The sequence below is a fragment of the Hylaeus anthracinus genome, unplaced genomic scaffold (genome assembly GCF_026225885.1).
Source record: "Hylaeus anthracinus isolate JK02 unplaced genomic scaffold, UHH_iyHylAnth1.0_haploid 12002, whole genome shotgun sequence".
Taxonomy (NCBI): Eukaryota; Metazoa; Arthropoda; class Insecta; order Hymenoptera; family Colletidae; genus Hylaeus; species Hylaeus anthracinus.
In genome coordinates, this window is record NW_026534349.1 from 17,000,814 (window position 1) to 17,026,688 (window position 25,875).

Genomic DNA, 25,875 nt, shown 5'->3' on the forward strand with positions numbered 1-25,875 from the left:
TCCATGTTGAGAGATACGTGCGCGTCAAAGGTAAGAAACGCGTCAAGGCCGTCGCCAATGGTATAGTAGAACGAATACCAATACTGAAATGCTGGAATATCGCAAACAAAGCGATCCTAACTGCGGGTACGCGACGTTCCGCGCAAAGCCCGAAGAACCGGGCGAGTTTTCTTGCGGTTTCGCGGTACGCCGGCCGGTGTCTATTTTCGATGCATTGCGTCCTTCGTATTTAAAAACGCCAACTTTCAAAATGGCGTACCCAGGCACAACCATTCGAGCCAAACTGGGAACGAGAAAACGCAACAGAGCTTCCATTGTCGCTGGAAAAATTACCAAGCAATCGCCGGGCACCGCGGGTTTCGGCGACCGTTTCCATTAGATTTATATCTATTTAAGGCACACGATTGTAAAAGTAAAATGAAATTCAAGCTCCACAGAAGAACAATATGGCGACTAACAGCGAGGTTGTTATTTTAGTTTATACCTATGCCGACAATAGTTTAACTATAATCCTGCACCACTAATGTAGCAATAATACCATCTATTAGCATTATCTAATAAAATCCTACACTACGAAAGTTGAAAATTTTTCTCAAATTAGTCGTCATTTATACAAATATAACCTCACGAAGACCGCTGAACCTTCTTTTAGAATACGAAGAATGGCACGCGATGTTGCTAAAGGTATACGTGTACAAACATCCGCGGTATGGTTATTTACGTCACGCCTGAGACTGTATGGATCGACATCCAGCGGATTCTATCGACTCTTCTATGGACGTAACAATTTAGATTGTAAATGACGTTTCCTTTTCGGGATCAGCGTCGGGGGCGAAGAGAAGACGCGTCGCGCGTAGAAAAGTGCGTAGGCACGCGCTAACTTTCGCGCGTTTGCGATGTCAGGAAGGTCTCACCTCGCCAAGGTCTTCCAAAGCACACTGCAGCGCATTATGCAGCGGTTGTAGACATTTTTATGCAAATCCGTTCAACATCGCGTCGAGCCATCCGTTCCACCGATCCATCATCGATCGATCCTTCTCTCCGCTTCTAGGCGTGCAGAAAATCCCGATCCGTCGCTGTGCTTCTCTAAATTTAACCCGCGTTACGCAATTGAATTCATTCGCGAGCTCGCGTCGATACACTGCAAAGCGTAACTATACAACTATAGCTTACCGTCCATATTTTTAAATGTTTCGGACTTTTTAATCGGTACACGGATGAAAAACAACTTCGCAGAGAGATAGTTGGAATATATACTATAATTTTTTTTTACTGCAAAAATAAATGTACCGAGAATATATGTAGAATGTATATATTAGGTTGTTCCAAATGTTCTTTTCGCGACTTGCACTTATTTTTGTGGCAGTATTTATATAAATAGACAACCTAATCTCTCAGAAGTTGATGATGCATAGTAATAGAGCAAAATGAATCCTACACGATACAGTAATGTAACATGAAACGCGCGTTTCAGTGCGTACAATGGAATTTTTTCGTTCCTATTAAAAAGTCGAAAACATTTAAAAATACGTGCTATGTTCCGCAGCGTGAACACTAGGAAGTAAATTATTAAATGTCTGCCACGCCTTCGGCATTGTGAGCTGCGTACAAACAGCGCCATGGAATTTACATTTTAAGCCAGTTCCCGAAGTCATTACGCGAAAGTCGGATCGGTGGATATATCGTGGCGAGGCTTTCCAAGCTGCGTGCGAAAATTGCTTTTAATTGCGAGCAGCGAAACGACGAATAAAACACGGTCACGATATTTCATTGTCGGCGCGATTTCGCGGGAAAGAATAGGGAATGAAAGACGACCGTAACGCGTATTCATCGGAATGGCGCGTGTAAATAAACGCGTGCGGGGCGTTGCTGATAATAAATCGTTAAATCAACGGAAACGTGTACCCTGCCCCCCTTCCTTCAACGCGATTCTCTCGTAATTGGATTAATCCAACGATGCATCTCTTCGTTGAATGCGATCGGACGGACGCTGAATATTCATCTATTTTTCGGCCCGACACCTTGTTTACGTTCCTATTATATCGGTGTCCAGCTCTCATAAATAATAGATCACAGCAATTCAACTTGCATGGTATCGTCGAGGCATAAATCTGGCATTGATACGTCGCTTGAAAGCATATCGAGTTAAATAAGATTTCAATAGCAAGATTGCGTCATAATACTTTTCAATACATTGGGTGGAGTATCGTTGAGCTGACTGGTCTTAAAGGCTTTTCTCAAACGAATGTAAAAGTATTTCGCGTGATATTGAAATGAATAATACATGAAACAATAGTATATGAGAAATAAGTAATAGGTTTAGTCTTAAAGCATGCTTTCGATGAAAGAATTGTCTTCTTTATAGATCCTAACAGGAAAAGAATGAACGAGGCCAACTCCGCAACGGACAGTTGTTAAAGCGCGTTATTAACGACGCTGGTTGTTGTATACGAAATATATCATTGGACGGTCACGATCCATAGATCGATCGTAAACGAAGGAACGTCGAGCGGACAGGGTTCCACGGCTCTCCTTATTAAACACGTCAACAAATATTCGCCTACGCGCGCAAACCTTTCGAATTCGATGCGTATCTCTTTGCGCCTACGACCGGCTAAATAAATCCGCAACGGCTCGTTTGTCTTTGCTAAACAATTTCAGCGATGCAAAGGTTCGACGGAAACGGGGTCAACGAGTAATGTTCGCGGTGTTCGAATCGAGCTGAAAATTATATTCTCCCTTGCCGAACCCCTCGCCGCCGTCACGAGAAAATGAAACACGGTATCGAGGATAAATCTACCGCATCGACGTATCGGGGATAATAATTCACGTGATTATTACCTCGCCGACTTATTGCTTCCCTTAAATTCTCGATAAATAGAAAAGAATGAAAATTATCGCGAAAACGCGTGCTTCGCCGCGACTTCTCACGCCGATGAACGCAACCATGACGTCAGCGCGCATCATTGATCGAGGAAAGTGACCAACGTCAAACCTCCGATTTTCTTGTATAACTTTAGGGAAATTCGATTCACGACACTGAACAATGAGGGATTTTATAACGAATTTTGTATAAATTATTTGTGTAATCTAGGTTATTATTTTGAAAAGTTTCGCCTTATCATCCTTTATGAGGTGATGTTTTTCCAATTTTACGACAAATAAGTAATCGTCAACCAACGATGCTTCTCTTTTCACCATTCCAAATATAATCGAATTCAGATAAAAAAGATCTTCTATATTTGAATTTTTATTTTGGAAACTAAGGGTCCTATGAACAAATTATACGTATATAAAAGTTACGTCTAAGCATTTCCTATAAACTGGTATTCTTTTTTAAATTCAGACCTCTACACCACTTAGAATTTTCAGCAAAAATCGTCCTGCAGTCAAAGGATTAATCGGCACGCCTCTTTTCTAAGACTCCTCCGCCCAAATAAAATTTAGCTCACCTCTGATAAACACACCACTCGGCTCCGAAACATTTCCTTTCTAAGCTATAAAAAGCAAACATTCCTTCTGAAAGCGGATAAAGCTTATGCGCATAGGGGAAACGGTGTCGCGGCATCCGACATCGTTAGCGTACGTCGTTAATAATCCTCTTTTTTCCCAACGGGAGTGATTTTCGAAGGATTATCGCGGCGTGGGAGAGCCTTGAGAGGCGATCGTCGTGTTCGATTCGTGCGATTGTTTTTCTAGCATCGGAGCGCGGCGGCGGTTGGTAGCAGCGACGTCGAGAGCGCACGTACGTGGCTGCACGTGTACGCGACGGCGTTGCAAAATCGCCAATGCCCCGGGAGTGCAGAACGCGGTACAAGGAATAGTTTCGCCAAGATAAAGAACTCGGAATAAAGCGTAGCGGCGCTTGGGACTTCCCCCGAAAAAGAAACGAATCCGCGACTGTCGTTGGCCGGTTTCAAGAGACGCGCACGCAAGATTTAAACGGTCTTTGGGTGGAGGAGGCGACTGTACGCAAGTATGTACGTATGTCGGCATTGCGACATCGCTAATGCATCGCGAGTACACAACCGCGGCCGTGGATGCACTGCAAAATTACGAGAATACCGAGTCGCCGGCTGGAATTCCGTTCTGCGTATGGAAGCGTTCGACAGGGGATTCAGGATGCAGTCGGGGAGAGAAAATCCGGAAAAATCGATCATGATAAAAGTCATTCGCGCCCACGGACCCGTTGAACCGAGGGAATAGACGTGCAAAACTGCTCGATCGTCTAATTGGCGTAGACAACAATCGCGGTGTGTCTTAATTAGCGCGACCTTCGGAAAAGCGGCGATACAGGAATTCCTGTTGCTTTCTACTGTCCCGTTTTCCTTTTGTATTCGGAGGAGGATTCTCGTAGGATTCGAACGCGATGTGTAATTCCGTTCGAGTTCTTCCGCGACTGTTCGGGGTTTAATTATGAATCGGGGAACGAATCTCGGCGAGGATCTCGAGCAGATGGCTCTTGGGAGGGCCACGGAGAGCGCAACAGGGAAGCACGCACGTACACGCGTTCGGATCGTTGCGAAATCGCTCGATGCACCGTGAGCATCGTACACACCGAGTGTACACACCGAGAATCTTCTCTCGAAGGACGTCCATCGTCATTCAAAGACAATGCAATCGATGTCCCGCGCGTATATCGCCTGCGTTTTCTCGTACGACGCGTTCGAGTGCCTGCGTGTAAACGCTTTCAACGCGCATTGCTACGCGTTCTCGACGACACCTCAAGGCTCTCCTTTTCCTGCCCCGTCCTCTCTTATCCGTTTCGCCTCCTTCTTGTATTCCCATCCTTCGCGCGATGCTGTTTCGCAAAGCTTCGTTAACTTCGAGTACCGCGTGGCCTCTTTTTGCAATTTTTTCTGGCGCGCTGCTCCTTCGCGGGCAAAGATAATATAGGCGATTGGAGGCAAACGAAGAAATTAAATTTTTCGCGGCTCTAAAGGAATGAATATCAAAAGCAAAGTTGATGCAGTCCAAGTAACAATGAGCGAAGTTTAAAATTCACAAGAATAGTAGTTCGGTATTCAATGGAATTGTGAAATATCTGTAAATTTGTCTAAGCATCCATGGCCTACGAAATAACGAATAGCGTGCATTCTATTCGCCGGCATACAAAATCAGCGCGAGTGAAATCGACGATGGAAAATTCACGCGAAACCGGACAACGATAAACCAATTCACTCGGCCAACTGATTACACAATCCCGAAACGGAATCCCTGGAATTGACTCGGAGCACGCAGTTTTCCCGATTGTATACTGTAATATATGTCTCATCGAGTGTAGCTTTTCTCAACCGCTTAAGAAACCTGCTTGCATAACCGCATTACGGTGTAACCATGAAATCTCGATTCGTCGAGCATTCGTCTTTCACAACCTACCGCGAATTTTCTACGGTGTTGATCGATCCTTGTCCGTGTCGATGAGACCGCGTATCGAGCAAAATGAAATTCACACCTGCACGGATGAAAAATCTTTTTGGAAACCTTAACCCTCTATTGGCCGGATGTTTTTTTTCTGCAAGCAACTTTCAAGGCATTTACTTTGATATTTCTGAATGATGATGCTGCCAACCGTCTTCAATACTGTTATTGGTTACCAGAAACATTGTATACAAATCGATTAACTGCACTTGAATTACACACTACTAATTCCACACCTGAAAGGAAAATTAATATTTCAATATTTATTTGAATTTATATTATAAAGGGAATTTTAAAAAGCATTGTACACTATTTCATCGCATTTCTTAACTTTTTGTTTTATGGAGTTAATCGATTTGTGCAATGAATGGCTCATGTAAAACGTATACGTTATATTCTGAAAAAACTAAACTTATTTGGTAAACTGTCGATATATTATCACGTGACCTGAAAGTTACACAGACCTATAGAGAGTTAATACATTAAAATCACATCCCTAAAGATTGTACTATTCGGTGGGTTAACTCTTAGTTATCCCATGTCGAGTAAGATTTGACAGAACTGTACTGAAATTGAAAGTCTGGACTGCAAAGAGTTGAAAAGGTTTAGTATTCTGCTCCTCGAACAGAATAATAAACAGATCGAAAAATGTCATCCGCAAACATTGCATAGTAGCGTAAGATAAGTCCAAACTTCTCGAATACGCAGCCCCACCGCAATTGATCTTTAATGGCAGATTTCTGTTTGAAAAGTCGCACGGCGGAATTCGCGATACATTATGCTTGCTACGTGGACCGTGAAAGCGTACGGAGCCGCGACCACGCACATGTTCCAGCGTCTGTACAATCGCAGCGTGTCGTATTGTCACCGTGGGGCGTATGTCGAACGCGAAGTTACCAGAAATAACGTTTACCGCGATGCTTCGACCAACGAGAGCCTAAAAAAGCAGGAACAAACTGGACGAGGGAAGAACAATGAAGTACCGTTTGCAGTCGCGTCCACCAATTTACCAGGGCGACGTAAAAAGCGTATCACGCGAGGCGCGAATACAGTGTGGTCCAGACCGCTGGTAACGGTACGACTCTCCGGACAGTCCAGACTGGTGACAGACTTCGACCACGAAACGTATCGAACCGTGTCCTCGTTTGCTTTGTCCTGGGAATCGCATCGTTTCGAAACGTTTGCGTTCGTTTTGCCCTTGCGAACAACGGTGCCGAAGAACTTCGGTCTGGTTATTTTCGTAAACCGTTTTGTTCGTCGCTGCGCGGCCTCCATCAAGGCTGCGTTCATGCTTTAGCATTATGCTAATAACAAGGAAGAAAATGAAAAATGGAAAATGGAAAATGAAGAATTTCTTTCTTTATGAAGAATTTCTGATAACACCTCACCTCACATCAATTTCTGATAACACATTACGTTGTCCCCTTTTTGTTAATTTCGTTTCAACCTCTTTTTCCCTAATTCACGCTATAATCACATTCATAATAAATCGAACAAGGCAGTTATCATGGATTTCGACTACCGCGTCGCGATAGAATTTATGTCGAATGCTTTGGCACCAGAAGAATTATAACAATTGTCTCGAAACTAGTCTATAAAACAAGGACCCTAATACAAACCTAACCCATCGACGAACGTACTAATACGCTCGTGGTCGTCGAGGAGTTGAAGACTAATTTTGAACGACATAGTTATTAAGGCCTAGTTCAGATGAGGCGATTTTAGGTCTAATACATATATGAGCCGTTCATTGCACAAATCGATTAACTCCATAAAACGAAATATTGAGACATGCGATGAAATAATACACCTTGTTTTTAAAATTCCCTTTATAATATAAATTAAAATAAATCTTGAGAAAAATTCTTTCCTTTCAGGAAAGTTATAAATATAAGAAGTTATGACTATATCAGGTGCTTTGATACTCTCATTTTGTTCAATTAGTGGAGTTAGTCCATTTGTTCAGTGAACGGCTCATACGTCCACGTGAAAGCTTTGTACCAACCCCACTTTAAGGGGCTTGGAACATTAAAATATGAAAAAAAAAAAAAAAAAAAAACAACTTTTTTGTAATTTTTTTTTAGTTCCTAATTTTTGATTCTGAACAATGTTACGCAATGAAAATTGAATTTGTAGCACTGGAAGTGATAAAAAAAATTCCGCAAATTTGACTGTGCCATTGTTTTTGCTTCGAGAAGTTTATCAGTTGTATTTTCTTACATTTTTTACAGTTTTATCGCGTTCTTTTGACTAAGTTCGTGTCGTCGAACTTTTTTTGTGAGGAAAAAAGAAATTTTGTGAAAAAAAAAAATTTTCAAAAAATTTTGTTTACTACTTCTAGTGCTTCAAATTCAATTTTCTTTGTGCAAAATTGTTCAGAATCGCTTAAATTAAAAAAAAAAAGTAATTTTTTTTTCATTTTTTGATGTCCCAAACCCCTTAAATACCGACTGCATGTAACCTCCGAAAATTCGCGGGTAGATCGCCTAATCTAAATTAGACCTAAACGATCAGGTGAAACGAACCGTTTCTCGACACCTGTGACCTTAGCCCGTGGCTGTGGTACCCGGCAGCGAGACGTAGGGAAAGTGAACGCGTTGCCGGAAGAGCGAAGCCGCTCGATCTCGTGGATTGCGCGCAGATCGTGTATGTAAATGCGCGTTATATCTGGTATCGCGCGTATTACATTCTGTACACCGCTCGGAGCTCTCCCCCGGCGCACGGTGTGTCCGGGCATTGTATACGCTCAGATTAGAGACCCAGGAACGTTGCATTCCGCGCGGCGAATAGCGACGAAGGCCTGGCCCGACCGATCGAGAGCCAACGCCGGCCACGCACGACCGACAATTAATCGTGCAAGATGGAAAACGCGACTAGCGCACACGGAGGAATGCGCGTGATGCGCGTAACATCGACAATCAGGGCCGTGATTGCGCTACACGGGAATCAAATTAGCATCGAGCTACATCGCCATTAGACCCCGGACACGAGGTAGAAGCGAACGATAGGCGTATTTGCTGATCAACTAGCGAGACGCGAGTCCAACGGGGGCTTTTTAGGCCACGTTTATATCGCCGCGGGATGCCGACACACGAATCGTAATAAACGTAAGCGACAATCGTCGTGCACCGTTAGGGGTCTCGGTCGTCGCCAATGGGATTTTTCCCGAATCGATTTTCATATCTCTTCGATAGAAAAAGTTCGAGTTCGTGTGTCTTAAAGAAGGCTTAGTTTGTAGACTTGGCTATTAATTTTGGTAGGGAAAGGAATTACTCTAATATAGGTAGTGTTCGTGAAATTTGAGCTCAACAACTGACATTAATTTCTTACCTAATCTACTCTACATACTCAGATTACTAAAAGAAACATGGCTAAAACGTGATCAGAGGGACTCGAATGTTCCTTTCTAAAGCTATCTTTTATATATTTATAAAGAAGCTTATATTATAATAATTCTTTACGTACAGATACTTCATCTACTATGAATATAAAGGCACAGAAATCATTTCTAAACTGAATATATCTTCCACAAGTGGACCCGTTAAAATCCCACCTCTCCTCAAGAGTTTCAACTGCGTTTCGCATCGGAACACTGCAGTGCGAATGCTCCCTTACTCGCGCTATCCTCTCGGCGCGCAAGTGCAGCAATACTTGCATCGGCATAGGTATGCACGCGCGTGTCCGTATTACGCGCATAAACCATCCGCGTGTCCGCTCGTGTGTTTACCGCGTTCAAGTGCTCTGCCCGGCGAGATAAACGCCGGCATAGCACGTAAATGCGGAAAGCCCTCGAATCAATCGCGGCATTGTTTGCGAGCCGATAGGAAATAGGTGAACAGAAACTGATCTAACGCCGGCTGCTTTTCTCCTCGTATCTAATCGTGGACGATTCGAGCGTGGCCTAGCGTCTTCTCGTGCTCGATGCTCATGGTTCTTTCCACGCGTTGCGATTTTACTCGTTTTAGGTACAATTCGTGATGCACAGGGCTGTCTAACGATAGAATCTTGAGATGGAAGTTGATATCGAGGTGGAAATGTTCAAATTATCCATACTTTTGTTGCATTTTTGCATTTTATTGAAGTTTTCGGGTAAAGTAGGTTTAATTTGAGCTTTAAAGGTCGATTCAGACTATACGACACGGACCGTCACGTTCCGGCAACGACACGTACCGGCATCGACACGACAAAAACATTAAAACACGCGTTTTAATGAAACTATTCACACTTAACAGACACCGACCTGAACGTGCCGTCAACGGAAATAGTGTGAATAGTTCCATTAAAACGCGTATTTTAATGTTTTGTCAAGTCGGTGCCGGTACGTGTCGTTGCCGGAACGTGACGGTCCGTGTCGTATAGTCTGAATCGACCTTAATACGGAATTCTAAGTATTTAGGACAGTCAAAAAAGATACACTTCACATTGTACGATCTAACTAACACGTGTTCTCTATGAAAGAAATTAACATCGAACATCTAATGTCTAATATAATCGACTACGCGAATCGAGACGAGTTCCGTAAACAACTTCATGTTCAGTCCAGCGATTCGACCAACCAGCTTAAAATTTTCTGTGCGCGTACAGAAGCAATAATGACCGTGAAATTCCCAAGTGGTTCGATATCGCGATGCAGGCTGACCTCGGCCATCCTGATCCATGCAAATTCGAAAACATCGCCAACCAATGCGCCGCGACGAGCACGCCAGGTGGAATAATTAACCTCGACATCGACGAGGAATGGCTGGTCTACGAGGTGCTCACCGAGAAGGCTCTCCTCCGTCCTAAAAGCGACTCGCCTAATCGTCCAACGGCTACGTTGCGTGACAACGTCGTCCATTCCGCGAACTTGGAGCCGCGGCGCCAACGACCGTCGAGATTAACGAGGAACAAAAACGACGTTGGCGTGAACGCATTCCATCCGCGGAATCGCATCGAAACTATCTTCGACGAGCGAGCACACGGCGATAAGCTCTTGGACGACGTGTCGTCGTGTATGAGAAAGAGCCTCTTTCACCACGTACCACCGTACGTTCTCTTTCATAGCCACGATCGCGGTTGCGGGAAAAAGTTGCCCAAGGATTTCATCAAACTTCTCAAATGGAAGTTCTCCGCAGCCGCGCCGAAGATCTTGTTGCAAATTTTGATTAACACCGGGTACCAAGTCGTGACGACGGACAACGATTGGTCAGGTGTTTGGTACCCCTCCTTCAACGACACGTCGAGGTATCGGAATTTGAAAACGTTCCAAAAGGTGAATTTGTTCCACTACTTGAAATACGTCTCGCTGGGACTTATTAAGTTTATTCACGCAGGGGTTCGTTGTCTGGAAAGTCGAATCTGAACTTGAATAATGGTCTAAGTTTACCTAGGTCACCTTGTCTGAATTGCAAGATTAGATTATCTTTAATACGTTGACGACCAGATTGAAACTCGTGAAAATTTCTATCGAGTTCAAAGTATACATAATTTAATACTTGCACTAGTATTTAATTGTTTATTCTCGACGAATTCACTTATACTATGTAGATTTCTTTGCACTACCACCTCACCTACGAAATTAATTATTTTAGTTCTTTGTGAAAAGTCCTGTCACCCATTTCTGGGTCTCGTGGCGACCAACGTGTTAACTAATACTCTAATTAAAAATATCAAATATAATAAACATACAAAATTTCAAAAAATTAAATTATTCTTACATAAAATAAAAATCTTTTAAAAAAAAATCTCTCAATTCATAAAATTAGAGAAAATAATATCAAAAATAAACTAATTTCATAATAAAACGATTGAGCAATTGATCGAATAGATCCTAATAAAGAGTAATTAGAATTAGCAGCTCAACTACTTAATATACATATAAAGATAAACTTCTCAGTCGACCAAGGAGAATCTTTAAAAAGTCTTTAAACTGAACTCTGTAAAAATAAAATTCCCGCATGAAACAAACTTTACGTTATCCTCTGCAACCCAATAAGCCTCAATAGTCCTGCAAGGAGACTCGGGTACCTCGGATTCGACAAACCCGTGCTGCAGCTGCGACTAGGCATAGCTACAGCCTCTGAGGGCCTAACCCCATTCAATATTGACGTTGTTTATTTTATGGTTAGGTAAACAGTCTACCAGGCTCGCACAACATGGGCAGCAAAGACTTGCTGTGCATGAACCTGAACAGAATGACGAAGAAATTCGGTCCCGAAGAGTTCAAGTTCATGCCTCAAACGTTCGTTCTGCCCGAGGAAATGCAAAAGTTCGAAAGCGCGTGGCAGAGATACGGCATTGGCAGCACGTGGATAATCAAGCCACCGTCGGCGGGTCGTGGTCAGGGTATCAAGATCATCAATCAGTGGTGGGAGATTCCGAAGTGGCATTCGGTAATCGTTCAACGATACATATCCAAACCGAAGCTGATCAACAGCTCGAAATTCGATTTGCGGGTTTACGTTCTTGTGACCAGCATCAATCCCACGAAAATTTACATCTACAAGGAAGGCTTGGTGCGTTTTGCATCGGTCAGGTAATCTTAAATCCGAAGGACACGATTTAATCATTCGATGTACGTAACGAGTAAGTATAATACCGAAAGGAAGGTGTTTCCAAGCTATGTCTAATATAAAATTGTATCGAACACGGCCTTCCTTGAAAACTGACTCCAAATCAATGGCGTTTTTGAATCCAAACAAGAAGTAGAGGGCACTAGAGAAAATTATATTGTCGTAGAAAACTGTCGATGGAAACTTATTTTACGATATTAACACCTTGCATTGCGATTTAAATTCCAATAGCTTGTGCCAAAAACAAAAACCATAGATATAACACAAAAGATTGATTTCAAGATAATAAATCTCAGTAGCAATTAATTCCAATTTCTAAATTAATCCTTATCGGCATATAAACAAACCAAAAGCGTGGTACGTGTTATTTACATTAAGTTAGACCGATGAACTTGCCAGGCTCGTGATACACATTTTGGGTCTGACCAAGATTCTCACACGTGGTTGTAGAACAATAGATCAATGCACGTATACGTTAACGTTCATAGAAACATATCTTCCTCGAACCATTTGAAATTACCAGAATTGTTTCGATTTTTCTTTTTATATCGCGCTACTATCACTGCAAATCGTAATTTTTCGAAAGTCTATAACTCTAAACGATCCCTTCCGGTGTCCAATTCCCAGGTACGTCCGCGACACGAACCTAAGCGACAAGTACATGCACCTGACCAACACCAGCGTGAACAAGCTGAATCCTGCCTACGTGAGCAACGACGGTGTGAATTCGTTCAAGAGTCATAAATGGTCCCTGGGGTGTTTGTGGTCGCGCTTGCGGGAAGAAGGTGTGGACGTGGCTGAGCTGTGGTCCAAGATAAAGGACATCGTCGTTAAGACGGTGATAGCCGCTGAATCGAGCATGAACGCAGCCATTAAGGAGAACCTAGTCTCGAGTTACGCTTGTTACGAATTATATGGGTTCGATGTACTCCTCGATGAGAATTTGAAGCCGTGGCTCCTCGAAGTCAACACGCTGCCGTCCTTACAAACGGACTCGCAGCTCGATACTGCTGTTAAGGTACTGAGGATCGAGCCGTTCGTTCCACAAATCGATTAATTTCACAAAACAAAAAGTTGAGAAATGCGATGAAATAATCTACGTTGTTTTTCCGTATAGTCGATTCGCAACAAGAACTCCCTTCATAAAGTAAGTTCAAATAAATATCGAAGATAGTACTGTCCCTTTCAGGAAAGTTGTTATAAATATAAAAAGTTATGACTATACCAAGTGCTTAAATTTAAGATTTTTCTAAAAGTGTAGTGAACGGCTCAATTATTACTGCGAAGAAATTGTTGAAATTTATGTAATTCCTAAATCTTCCTTGTAAGATTCAAATAAACGGAATCCCCCCTCCCCGCCATTCCCACACCCACCTCGTTAAATAATAATTATATTCTCAAGCAGGATCACGCGCGATACGTTTATAGCCCGCTAAAATCAAGCTTTCGAATTCCTTTGCAATGATACACGAGAACACAAATTCGAATCGTTCGATGATAAATCGTTCACGGACAGAGCTCGATCAAATCGTGGATCGTGATCCGCGTAATCAACGATTGCGACCCATTTGATGCTTCCTATTAGTTTTCGTTCCACAGGGTCATCTCATGAGGAACGTTTTGAACATGGCTGGCTATCAGATACCAAAAACTGATCTAACTTCCAACGGTGGACGCTACGGAAAGTACGATTCGATAGCGCACGACTGCGCGTTATACAGCGCGACGTTGAATTTTTGGGAGAGAGTCAAACAGAACGAAATCAACGTTATACGAAATCGAGACGAGTATCTGGATCGAATCGTCGAGAATCTGACGCGGGACGATCTGAGGCAGCTTATTCGCTACGAAGACGAACTCGCGGAGGTGGGAAATTTCGAGAAAATATTCCCCACGAACCAATCGTACGGGTACTTGAAATTTTTCGAGGTGGAAAGGTACTACGATCGACTATTGGACGCTTGGGAAAATCGTTACTCCGAGAGAAGGGAGGAAGCCGTTAGAAGACTGAACAAGTACTGCGAGCAGATGCGACATCTGAATCCAGGTTCCGTTTGAACGAGATTTTCTGCTTTTATGCAGGCGGTGGTTGGTAAAGTTATACTCTAGCTATGGCGATTAATTACACTCTCCTAGCTAATAAAAATGATGAGTGACTAATAAAAACACTTCTACACCTTGGGGTTTTGCTACATCCGTATCTTTCACACAAGAAAATTAAAATAGAAATTGTGGATCTTACGAACCCCTTACACTGTATTATTAAATATTTGGACAACGTTTAACTGAATAATAATTATTAGAAAATATGTTGCCATTTCTATTCAGCCAGAAAATTGAAAACAAGCCTGCCAGGTAAGCATTTGAACTTTCGAATGAAAATCACTTTCGATCTACATGTCGGCGCTTATCATATTAGCCAATGCGATTAATGCGAGCCTACACCTTGGTCAACGATTAAGATACGAAATGCATAACACGACTGGAGATTGTGCAAGTTATTTTGTCTTGCCGACCGTTTGATGTCAATGGAATCCTATAAAGTCGGACGAAACCCTACGCCTGTTAATCTACTTTGGTCGAACGTTGCGTAACACCATAACCACGAGGTACCAACATTACCGTCGCATTAACTACATCGGTCACGTTGACGTCATCTCGCCGTTTACAACTACCCTTTTCAACCGAGTATCCGTTTCCATGCCAACGTCCGTCATCGAGTTACGAATAACCCAATGTCCACTGCGAATTTCACATTCAACGGAATGTTAGTACAAAGGCGGCAGCTCGAAAAGTTGAAAGTAACCGAGACGCTATCTTTACTTTTCGCGTCTTCCAGCGTCGAATCGTTTCTGTTTGTACAGGTGCGCGATTTTCAAATGAATCGATCTCGTCGTATCGTTGACTCTTGCAATAAGGCTCCCGTTTGAATAACGCTAAATCCGTCGACGTTGAGCGCGATTGTTTACAATAGAACTGACAATGAGGCGATGATCATTCACCTCGAAATAGCTAGACTGGCTAAACATAGACGTAAACGCAATGACTCATTTTGCAATTTCAAAGTGAACGGAGTAATTGAATAAAATTCGCGTTACTCAACCGCCCGCATGGCCGATAATGCGCATCGGCTGTGGCGTTCGAGGCCTACGATAATTTACGATAAAGGTAGACGCGACATTGTGCGGTTTAGATGATTTGTCGGACAGTTTCACACTGCTGCGATTAATCGTTTCGAAATTACACGATTTCAGTATAGACGTCGATTTAACGATCAATTTTAATGGACAAAAAAGAAGGTATGGCGAAAAATTGTGCAGCACCAAATGTACTGTACTGTCTCTCGTGCAGTATACATATAATTTGACGTTTTGCCCTGCATGACTGTCAACCTTTCTGAATGGTGACTTCTTTATATAAAAAGAGAATTTAAATTATACGAATACTATACTTGTAAATGAGCCGTTCATTGGATAAATCGATTAACTCCATACAACAAAAAGTTGAGAAATGGGATTATTAAAATTAAAGAGGTTTGTCAAGATTTGTTAAAGTCCCGCAAGTGGTAATAAAGAATTTCTTTAGATTTCAATACAATTTTATCTAGAAATTTTATTTATGTTAATAGGTAGTTCAATCATTCAAGCCAAAGGATCCTACCGCAATTAAAATTGCACGAGAGAAAATATTAGATATTCTAATATTTTAAATAACGAGGACGTTCAAGGACCAATAAGTGTACCAGAACAATGTTGGTGTAAATCTAAATTTCGAAAAAATGCTCGTAATTTATTGTCACGCGAACTATAATATTCCAGAATAATTATGAAAAGTATTGGATATATGTGTACATAGCGAATATTCGGTAACATACTAATATATTACTTATTATACTACATTTTAAATATACCTATATACCTTGCATATTTTGCAAATTTTTCATGCATATTTTGCATATTTTTCGTGCATATTTTGCATATGCATGTTACATATTTATCGTGCATAAACTTCCGCAGTCTAGTTATGACTATACCAAGTGCTTTGACACTTCAATTAAAAAATTTTCAAAAAGTGGAGCTAATCGATTTAGTGCAGTGTACGGATCAAATATTGTAAACTAATGTAATAATAATAATTTCTCAAGGTGTATGATCATAATAAAATGGTTGCTATGATTAAATGCCGCTAATGTCGTTTAAAAATGTCTCTATTGATTTCGATTGACTGGAACTTTGACTCGTATACAAAGAAGTATACGTCTCTTTGTTTGGAAAATCCTGGTTTGATTATTAGGAGCAATACAGTAATGTACAACTGCGTTAGGAATAACTGCGATCGGTCACAGCTCGTCACCTGTTTCAGACGTGACGCAAGCGACTGGTGAAAGCTCTGCGGGCTTCAGAAGCATGAATCACTTCCTGAAAATTCCGTGGATACGAACACACGATTTCCAGCACTTTTCAATCTATCGAGATAGCCTTCTCGAACCCTCGACTGTTTCTCGTTGACACATATAATCTACATTTTTCCTCCGCGCTCGCACTTGAGGAAAGCGCCAATGATTATAAAACGAAAATACAAATTTCTGATAACCACTTATCTTGGTTATCTTACAAGAAAAAAGTTGAGAAAACTTTTCTAGTAATAATATACCTATCATGTCACTTATCCGATAGTATTTATCAACAGCTCCGACTGAACCAACAGGTGTTATAGTCTAAATTGTAACGACTTCGAACTCAAATAAACAAATTAACAACTCCTCTAATAATAATAATATATCCGGTAGTTACTCTTTCTCATTTACGACGCAGCACGTGGAACGTATCTTTCCGAAAGTTATGTCTCGATTGGATTGCTTCTAGCATCTGTGACTAACGATTACGGTGTCGTAATTAGGCGGACTCGAGTGGATTCATTCGTGAGATTGCGAATTTTAGATCTCATTCTGCTCTGATTGTCAGAGTCACGCAGCCGTACACTCGCTAATAATGCGACAGTCGGTACGCAACTACAGTAAACAAGTCCACTATTTTATCACGCTTGACCGCGACCGAGAACGGAACACATGTATCTGGTGGAAAAATAATTTAAGAACCGAGTGTACGTCGTTAGTCGAACAAGTTACGACCCTTAACGTCGATCGGTCGTGTGTGTTATTTCTTTTTAAATCTTTCTTACTTTGATCGTACTTATTTCACTGCTCGAACCGTAACGTTCCTGAAACTAGTTTAGTTTCAAAGTAAAGCAATTTCAGTCAGGCGTTTCTACCTGGAGCGCCTAGATCCAGGTGACCAGGCCAGGTAAATATTACCAACGACGAGGTATCGAAACTATTCGATGCTCTTTGGAAAGGGAAACCTCCGATAAGGACGTTTCGCCGGATTATAGCGATGTCCACCGAAATACCAATCTTGGGGCCAATCTACGCCGCGAGCGAAGAAGCGGCTTTTGAAAACTTCCACGGTCGGTCTTCCAAAGGTTCGCATTCGAACGTTTACGAGAATCGATAAAGACGATGCGTTTATGGTTTAACGGCAAGCTCTTAAGACTTTCTACTGCCGCGTACACGACGATTGTAAAATATTTTTTTCCCTTTTATCGTTAAACAAAAAATCTGGTTATCTTCTATACGATAACGATCGTAGTTACGTATCTGCGAACAGATTCAAGGTTTTCGACCGACCGCGAACCAAGATCAGAGTCTTTTTAGAGGGTTTTCGTTCGTAAAATCTAAGTTTAACGTTACTTTTGCATCGGAGGAAGAAACTGCTCCAAGAAAGTATCTTTTGTCCAAGATATTTAGATGGATATACTTCACTTTTAGGGGATAATTGCACTAGTTTGAATAATTGCAAAATCAGAGTCTGTTTAGAGGGTCTTTATTCGTAAAGTCTATACTTGATATTACTTTTGCATTGGATTAGGAAACTGCTCCAATAAAGTACTCTTGTCCAAGATATTTAGATAAACGTACTTTACTTTTAGAGGATGACTGCATTAGTCGGAATATGATGAATATTAAGAACAATTTCAAAATCAGAGTTGTTTTTAGAAGGCCTTCATTCGTAAAATCTAAGCAGTGATTTGAACCTGTCTTTCAGAAGTGTTATCCAAAGACGATCGACATAAAATTTGTCTCCACAAATGTTGAATGTTTGATGCTGTTATCGTGTCCCAGGCATCTGCGATCATATCGATGCAGTCTTTTATATCGTAATCCAGATAAAATTGTTAAACTCCTATTTCATGCTGCAATACCCGACAGAGTAGTTTGTGCTTGAATAACTTTTTGCATTTGGTAATTATACTTTGGTCCATGGGTTGCATTCTTGAAGTTGTATTGGATGGTAAATTGACAATCTTCCAGTGCTTCTTCAGAGAGTATGAGTCCTTTCGAATTGTTCACTAATAGTAGTAATACCTTCCCCACGCGATTCTGTTGCACCTGGTATTCCTTTACACTCTGTTTAAAATAATTGGTGTACCAATTGTTAAAAATAGGTTCAGTAATCCAGCTATTTGGTTCATTTTTGTATACCACTGGCAAAAGTTGCATACAATGTTTTAACACTCTTGGATTTGCATATTTGTGTACAAAGAGGATTGGCAGCTTGTGCGCGCCAGTAGTATTGGCACAAAGTGCCACGGTGATACAATCTTTACTTATTTTTCTGCCATTCACGCATTGTTCGCCTTCATGAAGCACTAGTCTTTGCGGAAGAGCTTTCCACATTAAGCTCATCACATCCATGACATAGACATCAGCTTCAAAGATATCTTCGTCTGTTAATATACGATTTAATTCCTCTGGAAATTTCTCTGGAGCAAATGCATTCACGTCAACCCACTCTCGGTAGACACCACCAACACGTAAATTGTGTCTTCTCTTAAAACTCTCGAGCCAACCGTTGCTCGCAACAAAATTTGAGGGACCACCGAATTCTGTATGCAATTCCATCGCTTTCTTCTGCAAGAGATTATTCGTCAGAACATCTCCTAACGCTCCCCTCTCCATAATCCAGGTGTACAGCCGGCTGTCAACAATTCCGTGTAGCACTCTCATAAAATCTAAGCTTGATATTACTTTTGCATTGGAGTAACTAACTGCTCCAATAAAGTATTCTTGATCAAGATATTTAGAAGAACATACCAGCCAGAAGTCTTCGTACGATCATCTAAGCATTCGCATTCGATCATCTAAGCATCATCTAAGTATTCGCCTATTCGTTAAGTATATCCATCGTTCATGGTGCAATCAATTCCGGATACCGATCTTCGGATACGGGGAACAGTATAACGATCTTGACGCGTTACTTTGTCAGTTTTTTGTCACGCGGTTTGGGATACGGGAGCATTCTTGTTAGAAATGTTCCACGTTCGAAAAAATGTAACGCAATGAATTTCATTGATCGGATTTGTTACACTCGATAGAAAAATTACTCGAGATATACGAGTCATTTATTTTGATAAGGGTTACCAGCAGGCTAACTGTAAGATTTTTGTGAAGATAAGTGCATCGACTCTCGAGGTATATAAAATGTTAGAATTATTTGAAGAAAAATTGGGACTTGACTCATATCATTATCACTATCAAAATAAATAAATATTTATTTTGGTGAGAATACAAATTTTATCTTGACCAATGATAATAAATTTTCTATAGTTTGTGGGCATAATATCGACTTTTAAGAAAAATCGGGTTACACCACTATCAAAATAAAACAAATCGAGAGATATGGCAAAAGGAATTTCGTCGCTCTGTTTCCTGCTCACGTTGCAAACATGCGGGACTTAATGGACGGGTGCGCGTAATAAGCAGGAATTCAAGCATAAGCTAGTGTCCTGACTGGCGACGTTGAACGGTTCTACGCTAAATACAGAGATGACCGGCTAATTCGACTGTCACTTTCTCCGTTTCATTGGACGACCACATGTTCTTCGTTTCGTCGCTCGAGCACGGAATCGATCGGATCCTCGAAGTCGAAAGTGAATTTCGCGTTCAGCGGGCAGCGTGTCAGTGACCTTTAAATGCTGCTCACGCGTCGATCGACTAGAAGGATCGAGTGTTACCTAAGTTTCGAGGAGACCCATAGTTTTCACCGAAAATGTTAAAAGGGACATAGTTTTTCCGTCTCTGAGACATTCATTCTACTTGGAACGCGTCTGACATTATTATATTTATTATGTGCTCTACTATACATATTGTGTCTCTGTTGTAGATAGTAGAAAGCTGACTTTTTAATAATTTATCACTCGATGTGAATTACTCCCAAATCTCAGAAAATTTACAAACATAATGTATATACAAGTTTTCCCCATCTTTAATTTTTGTTTGAAAATGTTGAGACTCTAGTGACCCATATTAGAATGTGCTTCACGTATAGATACTAGTAAGTTCCATCTTATAATACTATACCACTAAAGCAAATCAATCCCAAAAGATTTCATTTATGTTATTTATGTACATTACAAAGTTACTATTTTCCTAAAAATATATGAATCGTCCCAAATTCTAAATTTTCACCTGAAAATTCCAATACTCCAGTGACATTAGAGCGTTTAGAGTTATAACTGAGTTCCTGAAAGCCAATAAGCTTAGAATATAATAGTGTAGAAATAAGTCATAAAATACAATTAACATGTAAGACGACATGAGGCTGTGGAAAGCAATAAAAAGTCTGAGTTATACCTTGACTCTCCTATACCTCAAACTATGTAATACATATATTAAGGGGGTATCCTGAATTAGCAAGTCTAAAAAAAAGCGGTTTGTCGAGAATTTTTTTAGACAAAAATAATTAATTCTATCGAACTTTTTATCCTATTTTTATACATATTTCAGTAGTCTATACAAATTTGTTCAATAAGAAATATTCAAATTGAGTCGATTGTGACGCACATTTGTAGAGCACCTCGCAATTAAAACCTATCGGCGGGAAAGATGCAGGTCGTAATTTTGGTTTGACACACAAAAAACCGAAAGAAATATCATTTGCATACATTTTTCTTTTATCTGAACTAAAAAAAAACCGCAAAAATGGTGAAATGTGAAATTACTGCAAGTTTGAAAAAAAGAACGAGTTCATTGAGTGAAAAAAATCACTTTCACTTGATAAAAAACTTGATCAAACTGTTTTTTGTATGAATTTTTTTAGTTCACATAGAAGAAACATGTATAAAAATGAAAATTTCTTTTGTTTTTTTTGTGTCAAACCAAAATTACGACCTGCATCTTTCCCGCCGATAGGTTTTAATTGCGAGGTGCTCTACAAATGTGCGTCACAGTCGACTCAATTTGAATATTTCTTGTTGAGAAAATGTGTACAGACTACTCAAATATGTATGAAAATAGGATAAAAAGTTCGACAGAATGAATTATTTTTTCCATCCTACAAAAATTCACGAAAAACCGCTTCTTTTAGACCTCCTAATTCAGGATACCTCCTTAAATATATTAAATAATTCAAAACCATTTTTTTTTCTTACTAATAAAAAAGAGAAAAAAACTAAACGAATCCACGCATCAAATTTAAATTCTTGCTCGTAACCCGCGGTAGCTGAAACTACACAGGTGAAACGAAATTGCTCGCATTTGCCAAACCGCCCATGAGACACGTCAATACCTCGATAAAACCTAATCGACGCGCGTAAAATTCCGAACGGGGACAAAGTGCATGTCGTTCATGGATAGAAAGTGCTGCTATCGATCACGTTGCGCACTTTCTTTCTTACGACGATTACGTGTAGAGTCGGTCGGCGGAGTTCAAGGAACGCCATCGTGCATACAACGACGCCTTCACTTTTCTTTCACGAGCTTACGTACGCACGTGCAACGCGCGTGCACGTATCGTTATTATTAAAGCGTATTCAGAACTTGTGAATGTTCCTCTTCCCAGCGATCGAGAGCCGTGGTAAGGAAAAAAATAAGAAAATAGGCCTGTGAACAATCATCGGGGTTCTGCGAAGATCGTAATCTTCAGGGAAGAGGAGTCCTATCGCGAATCGTAAGTTTGCGAGTTAGAAATTTAGATTGGAAATTACAGTGTTCAATTAAACCCTTAAACTTGTTACTTTCAGAGATGTACTCTAAATAAATAAATAAAAGTGTTTAGAAGTACATCTCTTAAAGTAACGAGTTTAAGTGTTTAATTAAGAGATTTATTTTTCGCAAATAACTGGGGCAATGTGGTCCAAAATTTCTTTACGTTAAATTAATCCTACGAGTATTTATGTTAGCAAACATCGATGACCCTGATCTTGACAAAAGTTTCCTAGTTAATAAGAAATTCATTTGTTTTTCACATTCCAAGAGAAACTTACGTGAATCAAACCTTTGGTAAATCGAAAAAGAATACCACTTTATGTTCGTCAAAATGGCATAGCTTGTTAACGTGTAGCAATAAATAAAACGTACTATTAAAAGAGAATTTTCTCTACTCGTCATTAACGATTGTTTTATTGCCTTGTAAACAGAAGCAGCTCATCATTGTGTAGAAAAATTAGAGGGTTGCTTCGGTTCTGTTCACAAAATGTATATATAATAAACATATCTAAGTTAACGAAAGTGTGCTTCACAGCTCGTTGAAAATCACTAGTCTACAAATGTTATGGATTTATGATATAAACTGACATAGTAAACACATGTTAAACATAACCAAAAGATATGTGCACTTATGCAAAATGAAAGAACAATTTTACTATATTAATTATAAAATATATTCAACGTACATTATGCATATTTTTTGCATGTTTTCCAAATTACTATACGCCATAAATGCATAAAATCCGGAGTATAATAATCACTATTTGGCCTGGACTGAACCGGTTACGTCGAGGTAACTTCTGAAAACTACGTAAAAGCGTTATCTTCCTAACGAAATAAATACAAAATCACTTTCACCGAAACCCTAAATAATGTACACGATCGCCAGCGAATATCAATGCTCGTGAACGAATATTCGAAACACCATTCACCGATGAAAACAAGTGAACGTACGCGACCTCTAGCAACGGTAGGCTTCGATGTATACTTCCACATGGATACACGGTTGAAGCAGAATCCAAACATTCGTTAATCCATTGGTAGACCTCTAAGAAAGGTCGTCCCCGCGATCGTCAACAAAAGTCAGCGAGAGAGTACGAAGCGCGAGACAGCGAAGGAACCTATAAACACAAGAAGAGAATGACGCGAAACGTTTCTATAGAGCGCTTAAATACCGAAGGTAACGCCTCTTACTCCTGTATAGAATGTACAGCACTTGTAGCCAGCCGTGCAACTTACGTGTTGGTACATTAATCGTCGAAGCTCGGCACGGAGATTCGATTTCTACCACGGAATCCACCATACCTCTGAATATAGGTTCAAGCTTTTCCACGATGTTACGGGACCGATACCGCGGAACGCGACAATCTCGATAATCGAAGCACGTGGGAGCATACGAGAGAGCTATCCCAGAAAATATAAATCCCGATGCTTCGCACGAAGCAACACGCGAGCGAGCTCGATCGTTATCGAGTTTCTAATTCGTAGAGCCTTGACGGGAAACGAGGCCGAACGTACGTAATTTCGACGCGCGATGTAATTAAGAGGCGATAAAGTCTCGTTTTTACTTACGGTGAGCTGGGTCTTGTCGGGTGCGATCGCCGTGATCTCGACTGGCCTTGGTTCGGGTGGATTCGCTCTGTTAAGAATGGCAGCTGGCATTTTCGCGACCAGCGACAGCCTCCTGGTGAGCCGTCTTCCTAATTCCGCGCGTCGTCGCACCCTGACGCGAGGACCGGTGCCTTTGTAGCCTGGAAATTCCATTCTCACAAATGAGCTCGGTTTCTTGGTTATCCCCTAGCAGTCATGGCGGCGGGCAGTACGTATCACGTGGTCGGGGGGTCACTCGATTAAAGCGCGACGACAGTCCCAGATCGATAATCGAAATAACTGCACTAGTACGCTAGGGACCTTTCGATTGTTCATTTTCGAGTACGATTCGCGATCGTTTCCTCGACGCGGAGAAACGGTTCAATTCCACTGTTCGAATATTCTACTCACACTCGCGCAACTCTCGACTACAGTCGCACAAATTTCGTCTAAAGATCTTTCGAAGTATTGCTCTCGACGCTCCTTTCCGCGATGTCGATTGCCGTGTTCCCTGTGCAACGGTTGTCCGCGGTGGGCTATACGCACGATGTAAACACTCGCTCGGTTGCTGGGAGGCTCGCCGCACACACACACACACACACATACACACACACGCACTACGAGCATCCCCCTCTGGCCGACCGGTACGTGTGCATCCCGGTCTCACGAATGGACCGTTGGACAGAGAAACCCGCGCACACACCAACCGATTCGACTATGCTGCTCGAAAAACGAGGTTCGAGGTGCGGAAAAGAGAGCAGCCGGTTCTTGCTGGCGCTCGGTCTGCCTGGCGCGCTTCGACTGAAATTGAATCGCAGCAACCTCCTACCACGCGGCCCGTCACACTACCGGCCTTCCTAACCGCCACGGCGCTACGCGTCACTCTTGCGACTTCGGTGCTATTGCATTCGTGCAAAATCTACATAAACAAACGGGAACAATCTCACGAACTGCGAACCACTCGCTTCGACGTTCGAACCATTGATGTAACCGTCCGCGTTCCCAACGATCGCGGTCAATCTAACAAAACAGCCGACCAATCGACGTGACTGTTATGCGCGGCAATGCTCCAACAGCCAATTAGAAGACACTGTTTAACCAAACGATCGACAATGGCTCTCTCTCTCTCTCTCTCTCTCTCTCTCTCTCTCCTTCTCGCACTCGGTCAAGACGGTTTTCGCGCCCGTTTCTTAGAATCAAATGTTTGCAAAGATATAACATTTCAACCCTTGACTGTTGGCACATTTTTGTAGCAGTACTTACGATTTTGAGAATAGCAAGTTTAATTCGTGGGTAGAGATGACTAACAATGATAAATATTTGAAGTAATTGTCGATTATAAAGTAACACATGCACTCGTGAAACAAGATTACGTCGCCATATTGGCTACTTTGAAGATAATTGCTAAAACCACCACTGTGGCGACACCGATCGCCAGGGCTGTTTCGGAGTGAGTGGACAAATAAATAAAAATTTTTGTCTGAAAATTCTAACACTCCAGTGACCCATATTAGAATACGCCTAATATACCCAATGTCTTCGGAGAAAATATTCCCGAACATGAAATTTCCAACCGAATTTTTAAATCACTAAATATTCAGATATTTGTGAAAAGTCATCATTTTTCTCCTCATTATTATCCCTTGGTCATCATATATCCTCTCTTTGTTCTTCCGTTTTTTGGGTGGACTTAAAAATTCGGCTAGAAATTTCATGTTTGGGAATATTACTTTCTTGGAAGATATTGGTATAATAATCTGAATAATTTATTATTTTCTTATATGTAATGTAAAATATGTACGTTATGCTAATATACTTGCAAATTGAATACATTCATTGCGCACATATTTACTTTTATTATTTGCAAAATACTTCTAAAATAATTTACCAAATATCCTGCACAAGTTGTAAACTTACACGTAGATAAATAAAAAGTGTACAACTTTTATAATTAGAATTTGTTAAAATAGTAAGCAATAATTATTATTCGTGCAAAAATAAAATTTTAACTATTACATGTTCCGGTAGAAATACTACTTCAAAGTTATCTTTCGATTGATTCAGTGATTAGCCGAGTATTATCCGTATAAGCTCTAGTCGCTAGCTAATTTGATTTTAATGAAACTGAACGTGCCGAACGATGGGTATGGCACAGTTTCTCTTAATTAACTTACGCGATCGAGATAAGATAGGTAAAATTTTTGAAAGTAAACGTCCCTCGAAAGGTGATAAAAGATAGATTGCCCGCAGATCGATTGCACAATGCGT

The 25,875-nt window shown here is 41.0% G+C and overlaps 3 protein-coding genes across 4 annotated transcripts in view; 1 reads left to right on the forward strand and 2 right to left on the reverse strand.

Moving 5' to 3' along the window:
* LOC128892318 (rho GTPase-activating protein 20-like) overlaps nucleotides 1–24,554 on the reverse strand; it is a 223,089-nt gene extending 198,535 nt beyond the window's left edge. The window contains exon 1 of one of the 2 annotated variants that reach the window (XM_054152663.1): nucleotides 23,590–24,554. In XM_054152663.1, coding sequence (XP_054008638.1) covers nucleotides 23,590–23,781 — 192 coding nt within the window. In that variant the 5' untranslated portion in view covers nucleotides 23,782–24,554. The remainder of the gene's footprint in view (nucleotides 1–23,589) is intronic. The other variant, XM_054152662.1, reaches the window with a different exon arrangement.
* LOC128892320 (tubulin monoglutamylase TTLL4-like) lies at nucleotides 10,049–15,453 on the forward strand. The gene is made up of 4 exons (XM_054152670.1): nucleotides 10,049–10,672; nucleotides 11,529–11,935; nucleotides 12,600–12,990; nucleotides 13,572–15,453. The coding sequence occupies exons 1-4, from the start codon at nucleotides 10,049–10,051 to the stop codon at nucleotides 14,028–14,030; spliced, it is 1,881 nt and encodes a 626-aa protein (XP_054008645.1). The 3' UTR covers nucleotides 14,031–15,453.
* On the reverse strand, nucleotides 17,482–19,071 carry LOC128892330 (jerky protein homolog-like). The gene has a single exon (XM_054152697.1). It carries the CDS (start codon nucleotides 19,036–19,038, stop codon nucleotides 18,220–18,222), a length of 819 nt encoding a protein of 272 aa, XP_054008672.1. The 5' UTR covers nucleotides 19,039–19,071; the 3' UTR covers nucleotides 17,482–18,219.
* Nucleotides 24,555–25,875: the final 1,321 nt, after the last annotated feature.